Raw genomic sequence first — 24,879 nt, forward strand, 5'->3', positions numbered from 1 at the left:
AAAAATCTTTTTCCAGCAGAAGAACCGTAGAACTTTTATCTATTTTGTGAGCAAATCATTCCATAAGAAATCAACGATTAACGTAGTTAAACAATACGTTTGAGCATTGAGCCTGTGCTAAAAACTCTTCAAATCTGGCATGCCTGAGCAGAACAAAAAAGAGCTGTCATTTACGGCACCAAAACAAAGCAACCGCGCACTGTAAAGAAGTACACAAACTGCAGGCATTAAATGAATTGAAACTAATTAAATATTTTTTCGATGCAGATTTTTGCCACAATTTACAACAACAACAACAACTAAAGTTGGGACCATTTAGAACACATCTGGCCGAAGTGACTTTTAGCTTAACTACTGTGTAATTCTGGAGTTTTTTTTTGAAAAGGTCCAATAAACCAAATTTCCAGTTTTTGCTTCTTGGGTGTTTTTGAAACCGCCTTGAGTCAGGGGTATTAAAAACACGCAAAAAGTAAAAACTGGAAATTTGGTTTATTGGACCTTTTTTTTAAAAAAAAACTTCAGAATTTGACTTTTACTACAGTAATTGAGAATTTATGTTGAAAAAAAATTAAATATAAATATTTTTTTTACTGTGCGCATATTATATCGCGATATCAATCTGATTCCCCAAGATGGCTGGTCTTTAGCATCCCCCTGGTCAAACCATACAATTGTGTATGGTTTGACGTTTGTGAATGGGGTTGAACAAGTGGGGTTATTCGTTATCGTTTTTGCAATCATCAATCTATTCGACACCCTCAGCAAAAGTCAAAACAGTACAAATTTGCTGCCGGATCTTTTTCGGAAGAGATCCGGCGAAGAAGCCGCCATCTTGGAAGTTCAGAAAACAAACACTGAGAATCAGTATTATACATATTACTATGGTTACACGAAGTGTGTTATCCTGGTTGAACTCAATAGTCCCAGGCTAATATGTAAAAGCAAACTGAAAAATGTGTAATGCCGATTCTCAGTGTACGGTAGCACTGTTTGATCGACCAAAAGAAAAAAGTAAGAAAAGGTAAACAGAAAATATCTTTTTTCGATATGAATTTTCAGCCAATATTGGGATGGAATCTCCATCAATATGATGAAATTTGCCATTAGCAATACAATTGACGTGTTTTTTTTTTGAATTTATCGCTTAAATTGCGAAAAATTTTAAAATCAAAAACCCACACATTGATTTGTTATGGGCTACCATTTGACAGCTAGTGCTTTTGTTGTGGGCTCACATTTGACAACCGTGCTACTATTGTCAGTTTGCTTTGGTCGGAATAGGATTGTCATCCTCCCCGGACGTTTTAGGGTGGAGTCGAAAAAATTTAAATAAATCACTTCAGCCAAAATGTTACTGCTTGCAACAGACTTTTCTCGACGGAGGAACAATACAAAACTCGGGAAGTTTGGGATAGTTTTCTGAAATCTAAGGCATTTAGATTAGATAATGTAAAATGGGGTTTCCAGCTGTCAAAAAAATGTAAGCATGAAACCCTGTTTTTTTATAGAGATTTTCTGACAAGTGGAAAATTCAATGGTTGAGCTTGTCAAACATTTCTTGAGACTCTTTACCTAAATAAAATAACGCTCCCTAAGGTGGACTAGGTTCAATGTAAGTATTTGGTAGAAGGTGCATATCTGTCATCCGTCACACATCTGTAAAAAGTGTTTATAATTTGGCCATGTTTAAATTCATTTTTTCAATACAAATTTCAGACTTTTCTAGACCTCATCGCCACGTGTTCCCAGACACCCCTCTATTCAAGCTCAAGTTCAAAACTGCTCGACTCTCCCACTCACTGCACGCAAGCAGTGAATCCGAACCGAACGGGCAACTCACGCGACCTGCTCCCGGTCCCCGTCTCGGAGGAACGGCCAAGTCACGAGAATCGCTTCTTGTGCACTTTGCGATTACACATTTTTAAAGCCAGAACCCGCAAACCACTCAACGGTCGCAGGTCTCTCACGCCAAAAACGCCGGTAAAAATGTAAACAAGAAGAAATCGAGAGAGAGAGAGAGTCGCAAGAGAGAATGCGTGAGAGCGACTCAAAACATCTGTTTGCGCGGCTCAGCTGGTTCGAACCCAGCTTATCACCTCCTCGTCACTTTCGTTTGTTTTCATCTCTTCTCTGCGAGTTCTGCGACGTCGTCGCCTACTGCAACATTGTCTCATTCGACGTTTCGACCTGCAGCCGGTAACATCGTGGTGGTCGTGAAGTAAGTCGTTCAAGATCTTGGAGGTTAGGTGCGTCTCGTTCAAGCGCTGAGCCTCAACTGGTCCTTGATTGGTTCGCCGCTAGGGGGCTCGAGCACCGGCTTAGGGGAGACTCTCTCGCGTTTGATTCGATTCTTGGCGATTCTCTCTCCTTCGTCGTCGAGTTGAGTCTTGTGCTGAAGGCTACCTGCGCGCGGGTCTTGGTCGGGTATTGTGCAATCTCCCAAGTGCCCAAAAATTCTGCGGCTTGTTATGGTTTCGCGTTTGAGAGCTGTGCTGGTGCGGAGTGTGTAGAGAAGATCTCCTGAAACACATGTGTGCGGCGAAGACGACGACGACGAGGACGACTGGTGTGAACCCCTTAGGTTGGTGTGGTTGGTCGCTTAGCCGGTTGCGCATTTCTGTTGCGAACTTCTCACGCTGCGGACGTGTGTGCGACGAAGACGACGACGAGGACCGAATCTGACCGAACTTTGCCAGTCTGCGGTGTCACAAGTGTGTGAGTAGCCCCTAGGTGTCCCCCCTACCACCCTCGCCTGGCCTAAGCAGAACACGCAACCTACGCAGCAACAACAACAACAACAGTAGTCACACTAGAAACGACAACAACAGCAACAACAACAACAATAGTCGCGCTGAACAGCTGAAGAAGAACTTGCGTGCTTGCGTGGTGAAGGGAAGATCAGCTGAGTATCGAAAGGGACAAGGGGCTACGAAGAAGAGAGGTTACAAAGTGTGCGTGTGCGAGAACAATAGCAGCGTGTACGCGAGAACAGTTACGGTGCAACGGTAGTGTCAAAGCGAGAGAAGAGAGGGCTTTTGTCGTGTGTTTTTTTGGGGAAGTACCGTTAGGTGATCTTTGAACCCGTGGCCGTGAAGAAACAGCTGAAGAAACTGTGTGTACTAATTTAGTGAGGACATTCCACAGAAAAAAGGGACTGTACAGTGAATGTGATACGCAAGGAAGAGCACTCAGGTGAAGAACAAACCAAGGAAGTGTAACGGAAAAGGTGTGTGCCGGTGTTGACGCACAATGGACTTGCTGTGCAAGGAAAGTATCAGTAGCGTCAACGAGGTGCTACTCCCGAACCAAGCCAGTGCAGTGTCAAACCAGCAGATGGAGATGCGGCTCAACACGGCCATCAAGGATCCGATCTTCCTGGACAACCGGTGCCTCGAAAACCTACTGAAGGCCGAGGACCGCCACGAGGCGCTCAAGAACACCAATTACTTCAGCACCGTGCAGAAGGAGATCAGTCCGAGCATGCGCCGGGTCGTCGCCGAATGGGTCATCGATGTAAGTTCAAAATATCCCAAAATCCGACCTTTCGCCCGAAAGATCGCAGTAGGCCACCATTTTGAGCAGCCAAAACCCCGCAAGCTTGTGTTGGTGAAGAACGAAAACGCGAAAGCAAAGAGGGATGACGATGATGATGATGTTGCGTTGGGAAGGGGGTTGAAAAAGAAGGAATCGACGAAGCTTTCCGATTGGAGCTTTCGGGGGGAGCAGCAGAACAGGTCGGCTGGTTGGTTGGTTCGCCGATCGGCTCTGGAGGGGATGATTTTTTAAAGGCTTGCTGCGAGAACAAAATGGCGGATCGTTGCGAGAAGGGGAAAAATGAGCGAGATTTTGCTGGGTGGTTTTGATGTCAAAACTTGGAACTTATCGACATTTTAATTTGGATTTGTTCAAAATTCCGATTTTTTCAGCAGCCATGTATTTTGCAGACATTTCAGTCTTAGCAAAACATTTGTTAAGCTGTTTATTTTTCGAAAATGTAGCATTTCGGAGTCACATAAAAAACCCAAATCTACACTATAAAGTTATTCAAACTCTTTTAAATTTGCCAAAATCGAATAGATACATACAAAATACAGACTTTTGTCAAGCAAAGATCTAAAATTGCTTGTAAGTTGTCAAAACTCCACGTTTATTCGAGTTCGCTCACTTTCAAGTCATTTAAACAATCAATTACAATAACAATTAAACTTAGATTTTGCCAAACATGAGGATAAATTTCAAATTTCCAAACTCAGATCAAAATCACTCAATTATTTTTGTTAACGTCGGCAATCTCAGCCAAAACAGTATTAAAAGGGTTGTTTTCAACGTAAAATGTCAACATCGTACACGCTCATCCACAATTACATTTTTTTGGGTATTTTTTTAACTCTTTTACACTCAAAATTTGGCTTATATCGAATGATGTTGATTGAAATTGACTTTTACTCTTTTTTTTTATTTTGAAAAATCTCTGCCAAAACAGTTTTTAAAAGGGTTGTTTTCAAGGTAAATGTCAACATCGTACACGCTCATCCACAATTACATTTTTTGGGTATTTTTTACTCTTTTTTAGCAGTTACACTCAAAATGTGGCTTATTTCGAATGATGTTGATTGAAGTTGACTTTTACTCTGTATTTATTTCGAAAATATTCTCGATCAAAACAGTTTTTTAAAGCGTTGTTTTCAAGGTAAATGTCAACATCGTACACGCTCATCCACAGTTACATTTTTTTGGGTATTTTTTACTCTTTTTCTAGCAGTTACACTCAAAATATGGCTTATTTCGAATGATGTTGATTGAAATCGACTTTTACTCTTTTTTTTATTTTGAAAAAATCTCGGCCAAAACAGTTCTTAAAAGGGTTGTTTTCAATGTAAAATGTCAAAATCGTACACGCTCATCCACAATTACATTTTTGGGTATTTTTTACTATTTTTCTAGCAGTTACACTCAAAATATGGCTTATTTCGAATGATGTTGATTAAATTTGACTATACTCTTTTTTTTTAACTTTGAAAAAATCTCTGCCAAAACAGTTCTTAAGAGGTTTGTTTTCAAAGTAAATGTCAACTTCGTACACGCTCATCCACAATTACATTTTTTGGGTATTTTTTACTCTTTTTTTAGCAGCACTCTCAAAATGTGGCTTATTTCGAATGATGTTGATTGAAATTGACTTTTACTCTGTTTTTATTTTGAAAAAATCTCGGTCAAAACAGTTCGTAAAAGGGTTGTTTTCAAGGTAAATGTCAAAATCGTACACGCTCATCTACAATTACATTTTTTTGGGTATTTTTTACTCTTTTTCTAGCAGTTACACTCAAAATATGGCTTATTTCGAATGATTTTGATTGAAATTGACTCAAAACTTTAGCGGAATTGACTCAAATTCATATGAAACTTAGACAAATATAAACATAAACAAAGCTTATTCTTACACAAATATCTAAAATTACTCACAATTTGCTTATGCCAAACTTACCCAAAATTGAGCTGCTGAACAGCTGTCAGATTTCGGTGAATTTCACTCTAAAGTGAAAATAATAGTAAGTGAGAACTAAGAATTCAGTTGTTTTGAATGAGCGTGCATGTTTATGTCACAGTTGTCAAAAATTATACACGGAGAGAAATTGGTGATCAATTATGTTGATAATTTCTGATTATTTTTGTAAATAAAAAAACTAGTTGTGACTTTTGTAAATAAAAAAACTCATGTGGCTTCCAAACCCAAAGTAATCACAACAAATCACTACAAATGTGGAGGCATTTAACCCTAAATCTAACTGTTATACCCGAGCAGGCAGCACCGTCATAAAACGATAAATCCCAGGTCCCCGAGGGAAGTCAAAAGTCGTTTCAAAATATTTAAGGGGGTGCAATGAATCCCAAGCGCCTTTACTTTATGACCTTTTTGGTGATCGACACTGGAGCAGTTTCGTTAACCTCTTGTGCGATCTTCTAGGAATTGCGGATTTTTCTACCTGGTCTAGGTTCGCTTGATTAATGAATCCCGATCTTAGAAAAAAAATCCTTCCTGATGATGGGTTTCATATTAAATCTTGAAAGAATTTATCAAAAAATAAATCTCAACGCAGAAGACGCGCACCATCGCAACGCTGCAATTGGACGAAATTTTCTTCCCACGATTCCCCGTCGATGCGGGGTCACATTCGCGGCACAATTGGAGCAGTGACAACTGCGGGTTCTCCACCTTCACTGCAAGGAACCTGCCGCGCCAGGGCGGCGCGAAGAATCAACGAGATGACAGCGCGAAAATAATAATCGGTTGCGATTTTTTTTCGCGTGGCCATAATTCTTCGAAAGAAACAGTTGGTTGCGGATTTTGGTCAGAATTTGGCGTTCGAGTTGATTTTCGAACAGTTTTTTCCCACCGTGCACGTTTTGCAAGCGCGGTTTTAGGAAGAAACAAACATTCTTAATTTAAAAGTGACACTCTGCGGCATGTTGTGGGTGGATCATTCAGCTTTTTTCGCAAGCGAAAAGCACTTGCAGTGATGCAACGTGTTGCGTTAGCGATGTTTGCGGAGGTTTTGACGAACATTTGTAGCGTTCCACGCGTTGACAGATGGGTAGGGTTGTTGCCGTTTATTTTGTGGCTAATCTAGATCGATTTCATTACTCAGTAGTCAAAAACAGATCTTTTGCAGAAGTTTTTTGGATTGTATAACAGTATAACAGTTTATTTTTACTTTTGAATTTCAATGTTTTTATTATTATAAATCATTTTCAAATATATTTGGTACTTGTTTGATCGCTATTTTTTCAAATTCATCAGTATAACAGTTGAAACTACGTTCTTAACAAGTTTGCATGTCCCTAGTTAATTTGGAAATTCCGCAACAGTCTTCAATTGGTGTTTCCCAAGCAATGAACCACTTGAGCTTGTTTGCAACTCGTATAAATCTAACCTTAATTTTACGGCACAATTCAAAAACGCACGATTTGCTGATTTCGGCCCAGCTGAGTCACCCAAAGTCGAACCTCTTTTGTCAGTCGCGTAACCTCTTCGCTGACTCGGAAGCTTGCCGTTTCGTTCTTTAGGGCAAAACGGAAGTCCGCGCCGGGTCGTAAATACTTTTACTTTTAAATAGACTTCTCGCGCTTCTAAATTATAAATTCAATTTCGGGGTTTTGCTTGTACATACCTCTTCTAACACTGGCAGTGTGTTTGTATTCGCACACTTTTAGAAAACTGCCTTTTTTCGCTTTTCTTTTCACGTGCTGTCAGTGCAAAATATTTCAACATATTGCGCATTTCGCTTCATTCGTTTTTGTCGCGGCAACCACCTTCTTGCAAATTTGGTTCTGCCTCATTGCATGAATTTATGACCGGCTCCTCAATCGGGGATTCTACTGAATACGTTAACCCTTCAAATACTGCTATTGACAAGAAAATTTAAAACACAGCTTTGGAAATTTAAAAAACAAATATATTCACGACCAAGAACTTCTGATTTAAAGTGTATAACAGTTTCCCCCTCGGGGCTCTAAAGGGTCAAAGAACGCCGTCGTCGCTTCCTTTCCCGATTCCGATGTTTGTTATGGTCATCATCCATTGACCGACGTCCACTACACGCCAAATCTAAGTCTAAGCACTCTTTCTCTATTTTTGTTTGTGTGCGTACGCGACAGTGAAAATTGAAAACACAAACGCCAATTTTGACTAATCGTGCCGTGCTGCTCTGCTCTTCCGGACGGTCGATGAACTCACATCTCTCGCGCGGCTAGGATTTTGATTAGAATGCGAGTGCGATGGCGATCGGGGAAGGTGCGCCTTGAAGGGTGTATAACAGTTTGAGATTTTGATTGATTTATTTATTTACGTATTTTAGATACAAACTTAAATCAGAAATTCATTTGCTTAAATAATTGACACTAAATACAATCGTTATAATTTAATTGTATAACAGTTTACATTTTTTTATCAAGAAAAAAAATCATTACCATCCGAATTGTCAAATCATGAATCAACTTGTCTTGAACTTTTGTAATCGCGATTTAATGCTATCTGATGATATCAAACTGACAGCATTTGATTTTATAAGCATGGTACAATCGCTTGAGTTTTTGCTTTCTTATGTTTCAAGTATTTTAGATGAAAAATATTCCTGAAAATAAAAACGTTATCATTGAATTATATAACAGTCACAATTTTTATCAGGGTCATCAAAATTGTGCAACTTTTATCGCCATACTCACGGTTAAATCATCATGACTCAATATGTTTTGAACAATTACGATTAAATTTAATCTTGAGATATCAAACTGACAGCCTTTGATTTTGATTGAAATGCGAGTGCGACGACAGGAGAAGGTGAAAGTGTTTAGAAATACGAGTTAAAAAGCCTAATTTCAAAAAAAATAACATTGTAATTAATGTGTATAACAGTTTCGATCATTGTCATCAAGAATTTGTTTTTCCGCAAGTATCATGGTTAAAATAATCATGACTGAATTTTTTTTATCTATTCTGATCTTAATGTAGTTTTATTATGTTATTTAGAATTGACAGCATTTTACAGCATTTTGTTTTGTAATGAGTCATACCAAAAAGTATGCACCTTAAATCAAATCTTATCATTTTTGTTTAGCTGCAAACATGAATGTTCACAAAAACCTCATTTAAAAGCGTATAACAGTTTCAAAACCCACCAAATTGCACTGTTCCTCACCACGCGTGCCCCCACCTTGGAGGTGACGTTTGCGCCACTGAACATGCCGTTCATGGCACTAATCGGTCCCACAACCCAGACCCATTAATTAGCACCAATGGTTATTGCAACTCCGAGTGCCTCTTATCGTGTGTTGCGCGAACAAAATGGAACTTATGTTCTCGGTGGCTCATTTCCCGCCACCGGCGACGACTGGCTTCCGCCTAATGCCGGCAGATTCGGCGCACCATAATAGTTATGACGTTGCTGATAATTTTCGAACGCTCGAACCTGTTGGTGGCGGCTAGTTTTCCATTCATCAGCCATCATCATCGCTTCAACGCCACTTAGAACAAGTGCACTTCGACTCGGCGGTGGAAAAATCGAGCTATGAAAACGGCGCAGAAAATTGAACGTTTTTGTTAAGGTCGATGTTGGGTTGGGCGTAGAACAGGGAAAAGAAAACTAAACACCGTGAAATATAAATTGCCTCAAAGTGTGGCGAGCGATACGCGCGTTTGCTAGTTAAAGTCCGATTTGTTTGGTCACCTGCGCTATGGATCCGTGGCGGCGAGCATGGGAGCTAATTGAAAAACATTGTACCACACGGTTATGGGTCACCGGGTGGGTAGCGCGCACGATTCTGGGTTACGCGCGATAACTTTGAGTGGGGGAGGCCGCGTTAAGGTGGTTAAATATAAGAATTTACATCATTTTAGCAGTGTAGGGAATGTGCTAAGTGATATGACACTTTTTTCTGACAGTATAACAGTTTTGTTGAAACTGTTATACTAGCTGATTTTTGTTCTAAATTGTTTGTTATTTGTTTTTATAATGTTTTCATGTATGTTTCTTATTATTGGATTGAATCTTAAGATGTTTTAATCGTAAAACAGTTTTGTAACCACCATAATCGTGAAGTCGTCATTCATCAATTTATTTTAGGCGGAGTTTTTATTTTCAGCTTTAAAAATTAAGTACTCAATACAGCTTCGCACCAAGTTGAAGCTTCTAAAACTGTGCTGTCAGTGTAAAACAGTTTTATTTGTATTTTTGTTGATTCATTGCATACGATAACTTGTTAGTTTACACTTTGGATCAGGTCAAGGAAGACATAAATAAACTTTTATGATCCTAGATTTTTTGCAACCACGTGCTCCGTTCACCAATTCCATCATCAAAAGACATACTCCACGTGTTTGCCAACATTTTTAGTACGATGTTCCAGTAATGAAGAATGCGTGTCGAGCTGTTAGAATCGATCAAAGGGGGGCAAACACAAGAAGAAAAAAATCAGTGACGGCTCGCTGAATCCCTTTCCCAGCGGCCCTTCACAGCGCGCACACGCGATACAAATTGTGGTGTTTTTCATCGTACCTCTAAGCACATGCCCCGACTTACCTCATCAAACGGGCTCTTTTGTGGCAATGAAATTAAAGGGGGGCATAAATTAATCCATCATGTGTTTAGGACGGGGCGCTCCTCTTCGGCTTACCGGATCGAATCGTCGTCGTCGTCCAGTGAGAGACTTTGCGTGTTGGGACACGGGGAAGGAAAAAAAACTGAAATATCAACAGACCTACCCACGGAGAGTCCAATTAATTCGAGCCAGCGGCTCCCAAGTCATAATAGACTGTTCGAAACAGTAATTATCAGGTGTTTATAATATTTACCACGGGTATTTTCTATAAAGTTTACTTCTGTTTTGCACCTCTTTCTTGACTTTTTTTGTGATTAAACCTCAACTCGATTTACTTATGCATGATTATCAATAAACGTAAGTGCTTTATGGTGTAATAATTTTCGAGCGAGAAAATTAAAACAAAAAATAATAAACCGACAGCAATAGTCAAATGAGTTGCGTGTTAAGGCGCCTCCCGAAGCGGAGTGGTGTTCTTTAAGGGTCGTAAAAACAGAACCGAGTGTGCGATACCGGGGGCCATGGGCATCGTCATTCGTCGGTGTGGTGATTTATTGCACGCTGCAAATCATTAAATTTTTATATATTGTACACGGTCTGCCGGATATCGGGCGACGGAGCTTTAAAGTTTAAATGCTACTTTTCTGGGGTGGAAGGGCGCGCACAAAAATTCGCATGCGGAAAAGGGTTGCTTCAGGGAGTTTTTGCATGAATATTTATGACATATTTGCGGACGAATTGGTTTATTGGCAAGTGAGTGCCGCGGAATGGGAGCTGTACACTGTAATCAACGAAATATTTGTAGTTCATAAAGGTTTAAGTAATTTTGAACAGCTATTGATTTGACTTATAGATCCTTTAAAAGAGATAGTTGAAGGACACAGCAATAGTATTTCCAATTCTGCATTTTGTTGTACTTCAGTTGGTATTCAACTATCTGTGTACATGTTCTAAAGAGCTTTGAAAGTGTATAACAGTTTTTGAATGATGAATCCGATATCCTTTACCGATTTTTAAACCAGTTATTGTGTAAATCTCAGTGTAAAAATGCATTTCAAATAGGTTTCAAAGTGTATAACAGTTTTTTGCAAAGTGAAATCGGTATTATTAATCGATTTTAAACTCAGCTAACATAGTTACAACCGTCTAGAACAAAACGAGCCCAAAATTTTACGACTTTTATTTTACTGCCCGTCACGGCGAGGCTGCCCCGTTACAATTGTCCAAAACCCGTCCAATTATCTAAGCAGTATGAAATTCCAATCACGATCGGTCACTCATACCACAAGTAAGTGTAAATTTGCGCTGCCCAGCAGAATCGATCAACACACGCAGCAAATCGCCTGTTTTTGCCAGAGCGAGAGTTAGCCGTTTGATGTTAGTCTGATTTTGTTGTATTTTTTTTTCTGTTTCTGAGATTCCGAAACCTGATTTGATTTCGGATTCCTCCTTCCCTGTTTGGAATAACAAAAAAAAAAAAACAGAACAAAACGAGCATAAATTTTATATTGCCTTTATATTTTGAGAAGCGGACACTCTTCGGCTTCGTGATCCTGTCCTCGGTCGGTCGGTCTGATCCTCAGCTGAGAGCGCCTCGCAAATTCCTTGCGTCGGATATTCTTCGGGCCGAATTTTAATTGGCGAAGACGCCGACCCGGCATTTCGCGAACAACCCCCGAAGCTCTGTGTTTTGTGGAGCAGCAGCGCCGAAACGAAAGCGAAAACACGACCACGACTACGACGAAGGGGCTTTTTAAAAAGGTATTATGAATATGTCTAGAGCGATCCCGACACATACTTTTGCACGCGCAGAGATTAGAGACTACCTGCCGGGATGGTTGGGCCTCCCCCGGAGGGCGCTCGGCCTCCCCAGAGAATTTGCGGGCCATTTTACGAGGCTCGCCATTCGTCACTATGATGAATGATAACTGGGAGGATTTGATGGTTCTGGGGGATTTGGTTTTTATGATGCTGCAAACGTGGCGGGTGTTGTTGACATTTGGCATTTGGGGATCATGAATCGATTGATGGTGATCTTCCGTAGATCCGGAGATAGGGCTATGAAATGTAAACTTACCATATTGCCATTTTTGATGAATTTAAACTGTTGAAAGCACTTTTAGAAGCGTATAACAGTTTGGTTTGAATGAAAATTTAATTCTTTCATGTTAATGTTTGATTACAGAAATTAAAAAAAATATGACAATGCTTTAAAAGTGTGTTTTGTGGCGTATAACAGTTATGATTTTTTTAAATTCTCCTAAAACAAGTTTTCAAAGTATTTTTTGATGATTTTAAACTAAATATTTTGTACTTGTATTGAAGTGGTGCTTAAAGTACAAATATCAAACTCTATAACAGTGTTTAAAAAGTTATCTCAATTTAGTACTAAACATTGCAGACATAAACTTGAAAGAACATTTTATTGGCAAATGCTGTCAGTTCTTTCAACCGTCATTTCCCGAACCAACCAACCACTTTTAAAACCAACCAGCCACTTTTAGAAGCGTATAACAGTTTGGTTGGAATGAAAATTTAATTCTTTCATTCTAATGTTTGATTACAGAAATTTAAAAAAATTGGAAATGCTTTAAAAGTTTGTTTTGTGGCGTATAACAGTTATGATTTTTTAATTCTCCTAAAATAAGTTTTTAAAGTATTTTTTTGATGATTTTAAATTAAATATTTTTTACTTTTATCGAAGTATCGAAGTCAAACTGTATAACAGTGTTTAAAAAGTTATCTCAATTTAGAACTTAACATTGCAGACATAAACTTCAAAAAACATTTTATCGGCAAATGCTGTCAGTTCTTCCAATCGTCATTTCCCGAACCATTTTCTACCTGCAACCGCCTTAATTTCGCAAACCTTTCTCGCGAAATTAGCCCCTTCCATCTCGGGCCACGGATCCATAGTTCAGCGACCTCCCCGGGTAGCAGCATTCATTTCCAGCAACGTACCCGCAGATCCATTTAAATATTAAAAAGAACTTAAAGTCCGCGCCCCCACCCCACTTTCCCTGCATCTTCTCCACCGGTGCGCGCGATCATTTACACCAATGTGTGAGAAAAAAGCAACTGCCAATTCCGGCTTGTTTTGCAAAATATATAGTTCAGCGATCTGCGAATTTGATCTCGAGCAGTCCGGGATGACGAGCCAGAAGAGGTTTCGAACCAATTTCACCTCAATAGTATAAAGTGGAACGAGTGGCCAATATTCTAGACAAGGCGTGGCGTTTTTGGCAGTTGCACTTTGAGGTTTGCTGTCAATTTTAGATTTTTCAGGCTTGGAAAAAATGTTTAGCCGGTTTATTGAATCTGTTATACGTACATATTTTTTTCTGTTAATGTCTAATTAGGTTACTTACAAGTTTACAATAGTGCAATAATTAAACTGAATATTATTGCGACTAGTTTGATAGTGACTTCGTGTGTATAACAGTTTCAATTTGTTCTTCAATTTCAACCGATTTTTTTGATAAAAATATAATGTGTCAAAAAATTACCGATTAAACATTTCGCTGCTGATTTTAGTCAAAATTCTAAGTGTATAACAGTTAGTTTATAGGAAAAACACAAAAATGTAAACGCTTATATCGTCTCAAACCCAACTCTATGCTGCGCGCCCGTACAAAACAATTAGCCATTCAAAGAGTGAGGAGCTGGCGAAAAGATGGTCGACGACGGGTGCAACTAGGCGGAAAATAGAGATTTTAGCAATGTACACAAATGGTCATTTTTCAGGGGGCCAATTTACATCGCCTACGAAAAACTGTTGAGTTGTGGTTGAGCAGTGAGTTGGCTGTTTTTTGTTTCGTTTCAATTATTTTGCGGCAAGTTTCTTGCCCTGCTGTGAGAACCGAAACGGCGATCTATACGCGAATATTTTTCGCGTTTCGCGAGAGAGATCTATTCAAATCGCGAAAACTGCTTGCCCAAGGTCAACGCTGCTATTCAACCGCGAAGATCGCGATCAAAGCGGACGGCTGGATCTGACGTAAGGGGTTGGCTTGACCATTATCGATCACCAACACAAACTGACAGCATTTTAATAACTCTCTCGGTGGAACCACTACAGAGGCACGACGACTTTGCCAAATTTAGTGCTAATTCTGCGCGCCGGCCGTTTCGGCCTGGAAAGGTACGGTGAGCCTGGTGAGGTGTGACTAGGAAAAAGTGATAAATGTTAATGGACGAGCTCTGCGGAATGAATGGATAGACAAGAAATGGCGAAGACGACGACGGCTTCGGGACTTCCCGAAGTTCGCTAGCCGTGACTTAAAGAGCAACATTTGCATAGAGAATCTCTCTGTGTTTGTTCGGGGAAGAGGTGACTTTTGACGTGGCCGATTTGGCGTGAAACGACCGGAATGCAGTCTAGATTTTTATTGGAAGAATCTGTGCAGGGGGTCCATATTTGGATGGGAAAGCTTTTAAAAGTTGCGTGTGGCAATGTAAATGGCGAAACTTATCGATTTGAGTGGTTATTTTCCATATTTATGAATGAATTTTGTGAAAACAGGTCGGTTTTTGGTCTTGGGAGACACAAATGTTGATTTTGATCGTTAGGTTGACATTTCTCACCGTGGTTATCTACAGTCTTAACTCTGTCATTTTTCTGAAGGTTTGATCCTGAATAACTGACAAATTTTATCTGGGACTTTTCAAACTGTTATACAAAAATTACATCAAGAGTTTGAGTACATGTTTATAAGTTCTAACAGTTTCCTTGACTGACAGCATTTTACATCAACTTAAAATTCTTGTTATCTTCCAAGAAATTATAAAGAAATATTGCTGTCTACCTGGCGTCAAAATTGACAGCATTTTCGACCACTTCTTAAAAATTTTGCAAATCATTCAACTGTCCAGGTCTCATAACATTTTTCCGAATTAATGGTGGAACTTTTAGAACTGTTATACAAAGTTTGCAGCTAAAATAAAATATTTTTTTCTCGAGTTCATGCCGAGTTGATCCTTTTTCAAGAAAATTAAAAAATGCTGTCAAGGTCACAAAACTGCTTGTTGAACTTAAACTGGAACAGACAAAACTGTTATACGAAATTTATCTCAAAAATCAAATTAAATTTCATATACTAAGAAGCGTTTACAGCTGTCCCACATTGACAAATGTTCACATGGTATCTAAACTGACAGCATTGTAAAAAAACACCTTGATCCTGTCCAAAAAAATTCTACCTTTCACCGTCCTCTTGCCTAATTAGCAAATTCCAACCGTTTTACTTTCGCTTCCACACTTGCCAGTTGGCCGTTGACCCCCGGCCCAATTCTAACGGAATACATTTGGACATTAGTCAAACGTAGAGTAAAAAACATGCGTACACCTGCGTGCGTAGTCGACCCAATTTTTTTTTCGCTTCTTTTCGATTTAACGCCACCTGGTTAAAATTGAATTAGAAATAAGTGGGACACACCAACTTTCGGGATGGTAATTACCCCGGGGTGGTCAACGATCCCGACCCCGCCGGACAGGTGTCAGTCGCAAACGAAGACGGGGACATTTAAAAATTAAAAGGCTGTCGCGATCGTGGAGGTGCAAGGAAGTTCCGTCACGGAACGTGATCCGAGCATCCGGTTGGGGCTTATTTATTGAGTTGGAGTTGCGTGCAATCATTGGTTTATTGTACTGCTGACGATCTGAAGTAGAGTTGATCTGTATTACGTTTAAATTGAGTCACTTCTGAACTGAATCACCGTATAACAGTTTTAGAAAAGTTCGAATTTCCCAGATTTGAGTCCGTTCAAGTTGCTTTCAAGTTGTCCCATTGACAAATGTCGACCGGAGTCAAAACTGACAGCATTTTCGAAGAAATTCTTCATATTTCTGGACCGCTGTACTACTTTTTGAAAATGCTGTCAGTTTGGACGTAAGGTCAAAATTTGACAATGTGGTACAACTCAAAAGCCTTTTCATAACTGTTATACGATGTAAAATTCACTGTTCAATTCAATTTAAAGATTAAATCGCGAATGCTGTCAGTTGGCCCGTTCTAACGTCACCAGCAGTGCTCGAATTTCGCAATCGCACACACTAACGGTAAATCGCTGAAGCCATTGAAAAGCTTTCAGCGCAGAAGGAATTAGCATCCGCGGTTCGACACTGCCCCTAAAATCTGATGGAGTGATTGAATTTTAAGTAAAACTCGACTCTGTTTACGGGCGTTTATGGCGATCATTATCGCGCTGTTATGCTTTCTCCAGCGGCTAGAAGTTTCGAGGGGAAGAACGCCGCGCAAAGAAGCGCAACTCCAAGAACACGGCAAATAGTCATTATTAGCACCGACTTTCGTGGTGGTGCTGCTCGGCCGGGCCAAGAAAGTGACAGTAGAAAGAAGACCTTGGCCGGAGGCCAATGACGGGTGATTGACTCGACAGCGTGCGGCGGATTCCGGCGAAATGCCAGTGTTGCCAGCGCGCGACATTGACATTGTCGCTGGAAGCATGTTTATTACCTGCTTGCGTCAGAGAAACAGAGATAACCATGCAAAGTTGGCGAATTACAGGGAACTTTAAGCTTGCGGGTCATCGACCACCTGTGGATATGACGGTGCACCGGGCCAAACTGACAGCATGCGCTGTCATTAATCCAGATTAGGCAGTAGCGTTCGGCCCAAAAATGGCAGGCACCCCGGAATGTGGTTGTGGTGGAATTCGGCAGTTCTCTCGTATGTCGCCCACGTCGACGGCTTCGGAAACTGGTCGACGATGTCAGCTGATTTGCCGGGTTTCTTTCTGTGTTGTCGTGTCCTCATTAGAAATTCAAAGTTGTCGTTTTTCGCACTTCTGCTAGAGATATTAGAGGCGGCCGTCAGCTGCGCTGACGTCGACGAAACACGATGACGATCATCGTCGACTTGGTCGATCATCGGTCGATGACGCATAAAAGTGTCGGGCCGAAAAAAAAACTTAGTGCGTGTGTGAGCGTGAGATATTCCAAGTCACGCACGCAGCCCGAATGATCGCAGCATGCGCTGTGTTTGTGGTTAATTTATTGGATTTATCACAGTAGGCGGCGACGACGATGTAACCGGCTCAAGGTCACGACGAAGTCGGGTGTCGTTGACCGGCGCCGTTACAGCTGATTTGAGGTCGACATTCTTCGATCAGGGATTTAACTGTCAACGAGTGGGTAGTTTTTACACATTTGCAAGTTGAACCGTGTTGTTGTTGTGAAATAACGGTTTTTTGACTGTTTGTCTGTTCAACGTTAAAAAGTGATCAAATCTGACTCTTTTCAAGGTAAAACCATGCTGTCAGTTGCAAATTGCGCTCTACATTAGTCCGACAAGATTTTGCAACCTTTTAAAAGGAAGCAATCTTGCAAATCATCCACTTTTATTGCAATTCAAAGCAACGTCGATGCAATTAAAGTTTAAATCGAAAGGAAACATTTAAATCCTCCCATTTCCCTACCACAAAAAGAGTTCTTTAACCTCGTGCAAAAAAAGAAACCCCATTTGCACAAAAGCGAACCCATGTTCCGGACGTATCATTGCCAAAATTACTTCTGGTCAGGTCTAATTATTCTCGTCTCTGCGTACATCACAGACACAAAGAGTGGGTAGTTTCCACCAAAATCTCTAGCTTCCCACCGAGATGCGCGAAAAACCCCATCGGCGCAAAATTTTCTGCAACATTAGTCAGCGGATTTGCCTCTTTTTGTGTGTGTTGTTTCGCGAAAATCCACCATCGGCGTCGATTTAAATAGATTTTGCCGGCCCCAGGTTTAAAACCCACTTCCTTCTGCGTAGCCGGCTCAAAATCTGCGCAACCACCTGACGGCGGCTCTTTAAATCCCAATGACGACCTGAACCATGTCCTAACCTTCTCAAAATTGGTTACGCGCAGCTTTGACCCTGGGTTACGTTACAGCGCGCACACAAAAAAAAAAACGCGAGGTTTGCAATTTGGCAATTCGATTCGCGATTGCCGAAATTGCGTGAACCCACGCGTAAAGCGCGTTGTGGGAATCTATTTTGGACGGTTTGAGAGGACTGTCAGAGTGCAGATTTCTTTGTTTTGGTCTGCTCTATTTTGGGGGAAACATATATTTTCGGTTGTCGTGGCGAAATTAGCTCACAGACACAGTAGGCGGTTGGCACGTGGAGGCTGGCAGTTTTTTTTTGTATTGTGCACGACATCTTTCTATCAGGGATCACCGTCAAAAAGTGAGTTATTTTTACTCACTTTGAAGTTGTGGAATAATTCTTGAAGGTAATCAGGAATTTTCAAGTAATCTTTCCTTGTTGATTACAAACCACAACCTCAAAATGAGTAAAATTTACCCACTTTTTGACACGAATCCCTGATAGAAAAGTGTCGTGCTAAAATGTTATCAATAGTTTATTTTTTAAAGGAGTTGTTTTAATTATTCTTAATTCCGAAAAAAACTCAAATACTTCAACGAAACTGACAGCATTCCCCAACCTGCACGAAAACCCAAATCCCAAAACCGCACAAGTCGTTTTATCCCACCGCGTCGCAACCACGAGGAAATCCCTCAATGTTTGCATTCCATCCCGCTCACTCACTCGCCTAGACCTAGCTCCCACTCGCATGACTAGCGTTCGCGTCACTAGACTGCAGCCAGACAGCCCGCTGCTGTGGTTGTCTAGCACGAGTCTGTGCCGCAGAAGTGCATATAAACTTGAACTTGCACCGGTCGTCGTCGTCGCCAGACATCGTCCCCGCCGACCTCCTCCCCGTGAGAAATCTCACGCGGAATCCCCCACCCAATGCTGGCAGTTTGCCCAGCAGAGAAATGCAAGTGATTTCCGTGGCGCGCTCGCGCGCTGCAGGAGGTTCATTTCAAGACCTTCAAGGGGACTGCCACTAAGAATTTCGACCGACGACAAGTGACAGCTCGCAATGCTGTGTGTGTGTTGTGCGGTTTTGAATAAAACTTTTTTGCACTTATTATCGTGGTGGGCCGGAAAGTTAAATAATAAAGCTGAAGAAAAAAAATGCGTCGCGAAGCGGATGAGGGGACGCGATCAGTTTGCCATTCATGTGCCAAGACGACGAAAAAGACGCTGGCGACGGGTGACGAATGCGAAACTATTTGATTGCCAGGCGAATTCTTTCTTGACTCTTTTTTTTCTGTTACTCTGATCCGCGACATCGCGCTTTTGCCTGTGTATTTTGGGGTGGTTGAATTTCTGAATTTCGCTCGAAAAACACATGTTTGAGAAATTGCGTTGGACGGCGCGCAGTTTTTGTGACGGTGGTTTCGCGGAACATGTGGTCGTGCAAGGGTTTTTTTTCTGGGGAAGAAACCGTGCAATGCGAGGAAGTTTTTTTGAGATGGGAAACGTGCAGGATCGCATTTCGGTTCTAATTTGCTTGATGGCACTGAAAAAGGCTTACAATCACTCAAATCGCAAATGCTGTCAGTTTTTGCAAGAATTTTTAACAATTGACAACATTTTTCCCGTAATTTTCATTGCTGTCAGTTTTGAACTTGTGATAGACACTCATTCTTTGCTGAAAAATATCCATATGCAAAATGCTGTCAGTTCTACAGTGAAAAGAATGCATATTAAAGTCATTTTACCTGTGATCAAAAATGCTGTAAGTTTTTGAATTTGTACTTTTTATCATTAGAAAACTTTGGTAACAATGGTTGATTACTGGAACACTCAATATGCTGTCACTTTTGTACGACAAATTATGAATGATAAATAGTTTTTCACAAGGGATTTCAAATGCTGTCAGTTAGTGTATTTGAATCAGTTATTCTTCAATTTCAATTTGCTCATTTTAAACTCATTTTTAACTCAAAATGCTGTCAGTTTTTGGAATTTTAACAAGTATTTTAAACCGTCTGAAAACCTTCTTTTCTGATAATATTGTTGTTAATTTATACTACACAGTAAAAAAAATCATGTTAATATTACATCTGGTAAGGGGTACATCTTTTATGTCAGAACTAATGTGTAATTTTACCTCTGAAAATGTGTAATTTTACCACTTTTCTGGGGTAATGTAACTTTTTCAGTATAAATTGAGGTAAAATTTCATCATAAAAAAGGTAATATTCAACCGTCCAAAATTACACCTTCCAAATTTACACATTTTTTTACGGTTTAGGCATAATATGAAAATAAGCTGTACCCAATTTAGGGTAAGATCAAATTTGTCAATTATTGAAAAATCTAAATTCATATTTAAATGTTAAATGTCAAAAAGTTTGCAAATATCCTACAAAAATGTTTTTTTTAGTTGATCCACGTCAAATCAGCGTGTACGCAAACGTCAAACGACCGGGTTGCCAGTTTCCAAATTTACCCATCAAACTAGTTCTGCGTGACAATTATCGAATTAAACCAGACTTCACCTTCGTAGTCAAGGCCACGCTCGTAAATCAAAACCCCCAACTACACCAAAAATCAAGTTCAAAAACACGCACAACGCAAGATTCCCAGGCCCCTTAAACCCCTAATCAAACAAGTGCCTTCATTTAGGCTCCTAATTACTTGCGCCGTCACCGAGTTAACACGACACATATTGTGGCGACGACGACGCCATTAACCACGGATCGTCGTCAAACGAGGGCGGTCCGCGGTAAATAAGTGGCCGGTCGAGCGTGCGCGCTACAACAAAAAAGCCTTCAAATTAAGGGCCCAGGGTTCGGCGGTAGTAGCCTTAAGCGATCACGCACACGTGTAAATTGAGCCCATTTAGCAAGGTTAGGCTTTAGGGAGGGACCCTCGGGCGGTCAGAATCCCCTCCTGGGGTTGAGATTTGAAAGGGTTGTAGCTTGATACAGGTTGAAATCGAGACTAAAGTTTATTAGATTTTAGATATTTAAGAATAAGCGTGTATTTGACAATGCTCACTCAAAATCAGAAGAATCCCTCAAAAAGGGTTATATCTACCCTAAAACTGTCATCCCAAGGAAAATAAACCCTTTTTGAGGGTTACTTCCACCTTTTTTTTCAAGTTTACCGTTACTACCAAGTTTCTAGGGTTACTACCGGTAAACTTAAAAAAAGGTGGAAGTAACTCTCAAAAAGGGTTTGTTTTCCTTGGGATGACAGATAAAGGGTAGATAGAACCCTTTTTGAGGGGTACTTCTGATTTTAAGTGTTGGATTTCGTCAAAATCCCAAATTTCTCAGAAATGAAACAAATTTTGCTCTGATTTTGTCAAAATATAACCTACTCAGAAATACTGATTTTGTCAAAATATAACCCACACCGAACTTACTATGAAATGGGTCAAATTTAGCTCAGAAAACTGAACTAACTCAGAATTGGATGACCTGATTTCAGTTTTCATCAGCACTGAAAAGCGAAAAATTATCTAAAATTTCGTCAAAACCGAAATTACTGAGAAATTGTTAAAATGTAGCTCCAATTTCGTCAACATCAAACTTACTTAAAAAATCTGTGAAGTTTAGCTAAAAAAATGATGTCAACTGAAATTACTCAAAAACTGATAACATTTAGCTCACAATTTTGTGACATCCAAATTACTCAGAAATGGGTAAAATTTAGATCAGATTTCGCCAAAACTGAACTTACTCAAACGGAGTGAATTTTAGAATTGAACTTACTCAAAAAATCTGTGAAGTTTAGCTAAAAATGTTATGTCAACCAAAATTACCAAAATATTGAAAACAAATTAGCTCACAATTTTGTGACAACCAAACTTACTCAGAAATGGGTAAATTTTAGATAAGATATTGCCAAAACTGAATATACTCAAAACGGAGTGAATTTCAGACCAGATTTAGTCAAAACTTTATTTTCCTTTATTTTCTTGGAAGGAATGAAATTTAGCTCAGATTTTCTCATAATCAAACTAACTCAAAAATGGGTAAAATTCAACTTAGATTTCGTAAAAAACGAATTTTCTTAGAAGTGGGTAAAATTTAGCTAAGATTTTGTCAAACCCGAACTACTTCAAAAATGAGTAAAATTCAGCTCGAATTCAATCAAAACTTCAAAATGCGTAATTTAGCTCCAGTTACATCGAAACTGAACTTACTTGGATAAAAGTAAAATTTAGCTCAGATTTCGTCAACATCGAACTAACTAAAAAAAATGCTCAGATTTGCTGAACTTACTCAAAAACCAGCAAAGTTTAGCTTAAATTTTGTGACATCCGAACTAACTCAGAAATGGGTAAAATTTAGATCAGATTTCGCCAAAACTGAACTTACAAAAAAATGAGTAAAATTTACCTCAAATTTTGTAAAAAAAATATTTTCTTTGAAAGAATGAAATTTAACTCACATTTCGTCATAACCGAACTAACTCAGAAATGATTAAAATCAAACTTAGATTCCGTAAGCACCGGAATTCCTCCGAAGTGGGTAAAATTCAGGTCCCTTCTCAATAGCACATACCCAGAAATGACTTAAATTTAGCTCAGATTTTGTCAAAACTGACCCTCTTAAAAAATGAGTAAAATTCAGCTCGAATTTAATCAAAACTTTAAAATGCGTAAAATAAGCTCAAATTTCATCAAAACTGAACATTTTTATTACAAATGAGTAATATTCAGCTCAGATTTCGTCAACATCGAACTAACTAAAAAAATGCTCAGGTTTTGCTGAACTTACTCAAAATCTGTAAAGTTTAGCTTAAATTTTGTGACATCCGAACTTACTCAGAAATGGGTAAAATTTAGATCAGATTTCGCCAAAACTTGACTTACTCAAAACGGAGTGAATTTTCGAATTGAACTTACTCAAAAAATCTGTGAAGTTTAGTTAAAAATTTTACGTCAACCGAAATTACTCAAAAATTGAAAAAAAAATTGCTTAGAAATGGGCAAATTTTAGATAATATTTTGCCAAAACTGAACCTAAAATTTGAAATTTACCTCAAATTTCGTCAAAATTTTATTTTCTTGGAAAACAAGAAATTTAGCTTCGTCATAACCGAACTAACTCAGAAATGAATAAAATGAAACATAGATTCCGTAAACACCGAACTTCCTCCGAAGTGGGTAAAATTTAGGTCAGATCCCTTCTCAAGAGCACATACCCAGAAATGTCTAAAATTTAACTCAGATTTTGTCAAAACTGAACCTCTTAAAAAATGAGTAAAATTCAGCTCGAATTTAATCAAAACTTAAAAAAGTTTGCTCAAATTTCATCAAAACTGAACTTTTATACAAATGAGTAAAATTTAGCTCAGATTTCGTCAACATCGAACTAACTAAAAAAATTCTCAGATTTTTCTGAACTTACTGAAAAACCTGTAAAGTTTAGATTAAATGTTGCGACATCCGAACTTACTCAGAAATGGGTAAAATTTAGATCAGATTTCGCCAAAAATTGACTTACTCAAAACGGAATGAATTTTCGAATTGAACTTACTCAAAAAATCTGTGAAGTTTAGCTAAAAATTTTATGTCAACCGAAATTACTCAAAACTTGAAAAAATAGCTCAAAATTTTGTGACAATCGAACTTACTCAGAAATGGGTAAAATTTAGATCAGATTTCGCCAAAACTGAACTTACTCAAAAATGAGTAAAATTTACCTCAAATTTCGTCAAAATTTTATTTTCTTGGAAAGAATGAAATTTAGCTCACATTTCGTCATAACCGAACTTCTAATCTAATCTAATCTAATCTAACCCTAGCGCAGCCAGTCTTTCGAGGGCATCCTGGAGAATGCCTTAGGTTGATTGACGCCTAGCATCTTCTTGTCATTATCAACATTTGCAGTGCGCCATTGCATTAACATGCATTGAAACATCACAAAAGTCGAAACGGCCAGGCCAACTGCGTAAAGTTTACCGCAAAGATGATTCGTTGAACTGGATTGAATTTGAACACGAATATTCAAACAGCAATACAGTTCTGAATCTACAGGGGAGGAAGAAACGTGGGGATCCCCCGCTCACGTTCCTGTTTTATAGGCAATAAATCGTTGGAAGCCACCATGCTAAGAAGTTTTGGTGCTCCGGGACCCTCGGGGATGGGACATTGTATTTCCACAAATGCCCTGGACACTATTTGCCGTGGTTATAGCGCCACAACTCGCTCACATTTCGTCATAACCGAACTTACTCAAAAATGGGTAAAATTCAACTTAGATTTCGTAAAAACCGAAATTTCTTAGAAGTGGGTAAAATTTAGGTCAGATCCCTTCTCAATAGCACATACCCAGAAATGACTGAAATTTAACTCGGATTTTGTCAAAACTGAACCTCTTAAAAAATGAGTAAAATTCAGCTCGAATTTAATCAAAACTTCAAAATGCTAACTTAAAAAAATGCTCAGATTTTGCTTAACTTACTCAAAAACCTGTAAAGTTTAGCTTAAATTCAGAGATAACCGAACTTACTCAGGAATGGGTAAAATTTTGATCAGATTTCGTCAAAACTGTTCTTACTCAACACGGAGTGAATTTTAGATCCGATTTCGTCAAAACTTTATTCTCTTGGAAAGAATGAAATTTAGCTCAGATTTTGTCATAAAGGAACTAACTCAAAAATGGGTAAAATTCAACTTAGATTTTGTAGAAACCGAAATTTCTTAGAAGTGGGTAAAATTGAGCTCAGATTTTGTCAAAACTGAACCTCTTAAATGTCAATGAGTAAAATTCAGCTCGAATTTAATCAAAACTTCAAAATGCGTAAAATTATCTCAAATTTCATCAAAACTGAACTTACTTAGAAATAAGTATAATATAGCTCTGATTTCGTCAACATCGAACTAACATAAAAAAATGCTCAAATTTTGCTTAACTTACTCAAAAACCTGTAAAGTTTAGCTAAAATTTAGAGATAACCGAACTTACTC

At 39.1% G+C, this 24,879-nt stretch overlaps 2 protein-coding genes across 2 annotated transcripts in view; both read left to right on the forward strand.

Moving 5' to 3' along the window:
• The window catches only part of LOC120424020 (uncharacterized), a 33,728-nt gene extending 30,528 nt beyond the window's left edge, over window positions 1–3,200 (forward strand). The window contains exon 3 of the mRNA XM_039588035.2: window positions 1,727–3,200. Coding sequence (XP_039443969.2) covers window positions 1,727–1,925 — 199 coding nt within the window. The 3' untranslated portion in view covers window positions 1,926–3,200. The remainder of the gene's footprint in view (window positions 1–1,726) is intronic.
• LOC120421074 (G1/S-specific cyclin-D2) overlaps window positions 2,302–24,879 on the forward strand; it is an 83,465-nt gene continuing 60,887 nt past the window's right edge. The window contains exon 1 of the mRNA XM_052706761.1: window positions 2,302–3,774. Coding sequence (XP_052562721.1) covers window positions 3,250–3,774 — 525 coding nt within the window. The 5' untranslated portion in view covers window positions 2,302–3,249. The remainder of the gene's footprint in view (window positions 3,775–24,879) is intronic.

Source organism: Culex pipiens, chromosome 1 (assembly GCF_016801865.2).
Source record: "Culex pipiens pallens isolate TS chromosome 1, TS_CPP_V2, whole genome shotgun sequence".
In the NCBI taxonomy this organism is placed as follows: Eukaryota; Metazoa; Arthropoda; class Insecta; order Diptera; family Culicidae; genus Culex; species Culex pipiens.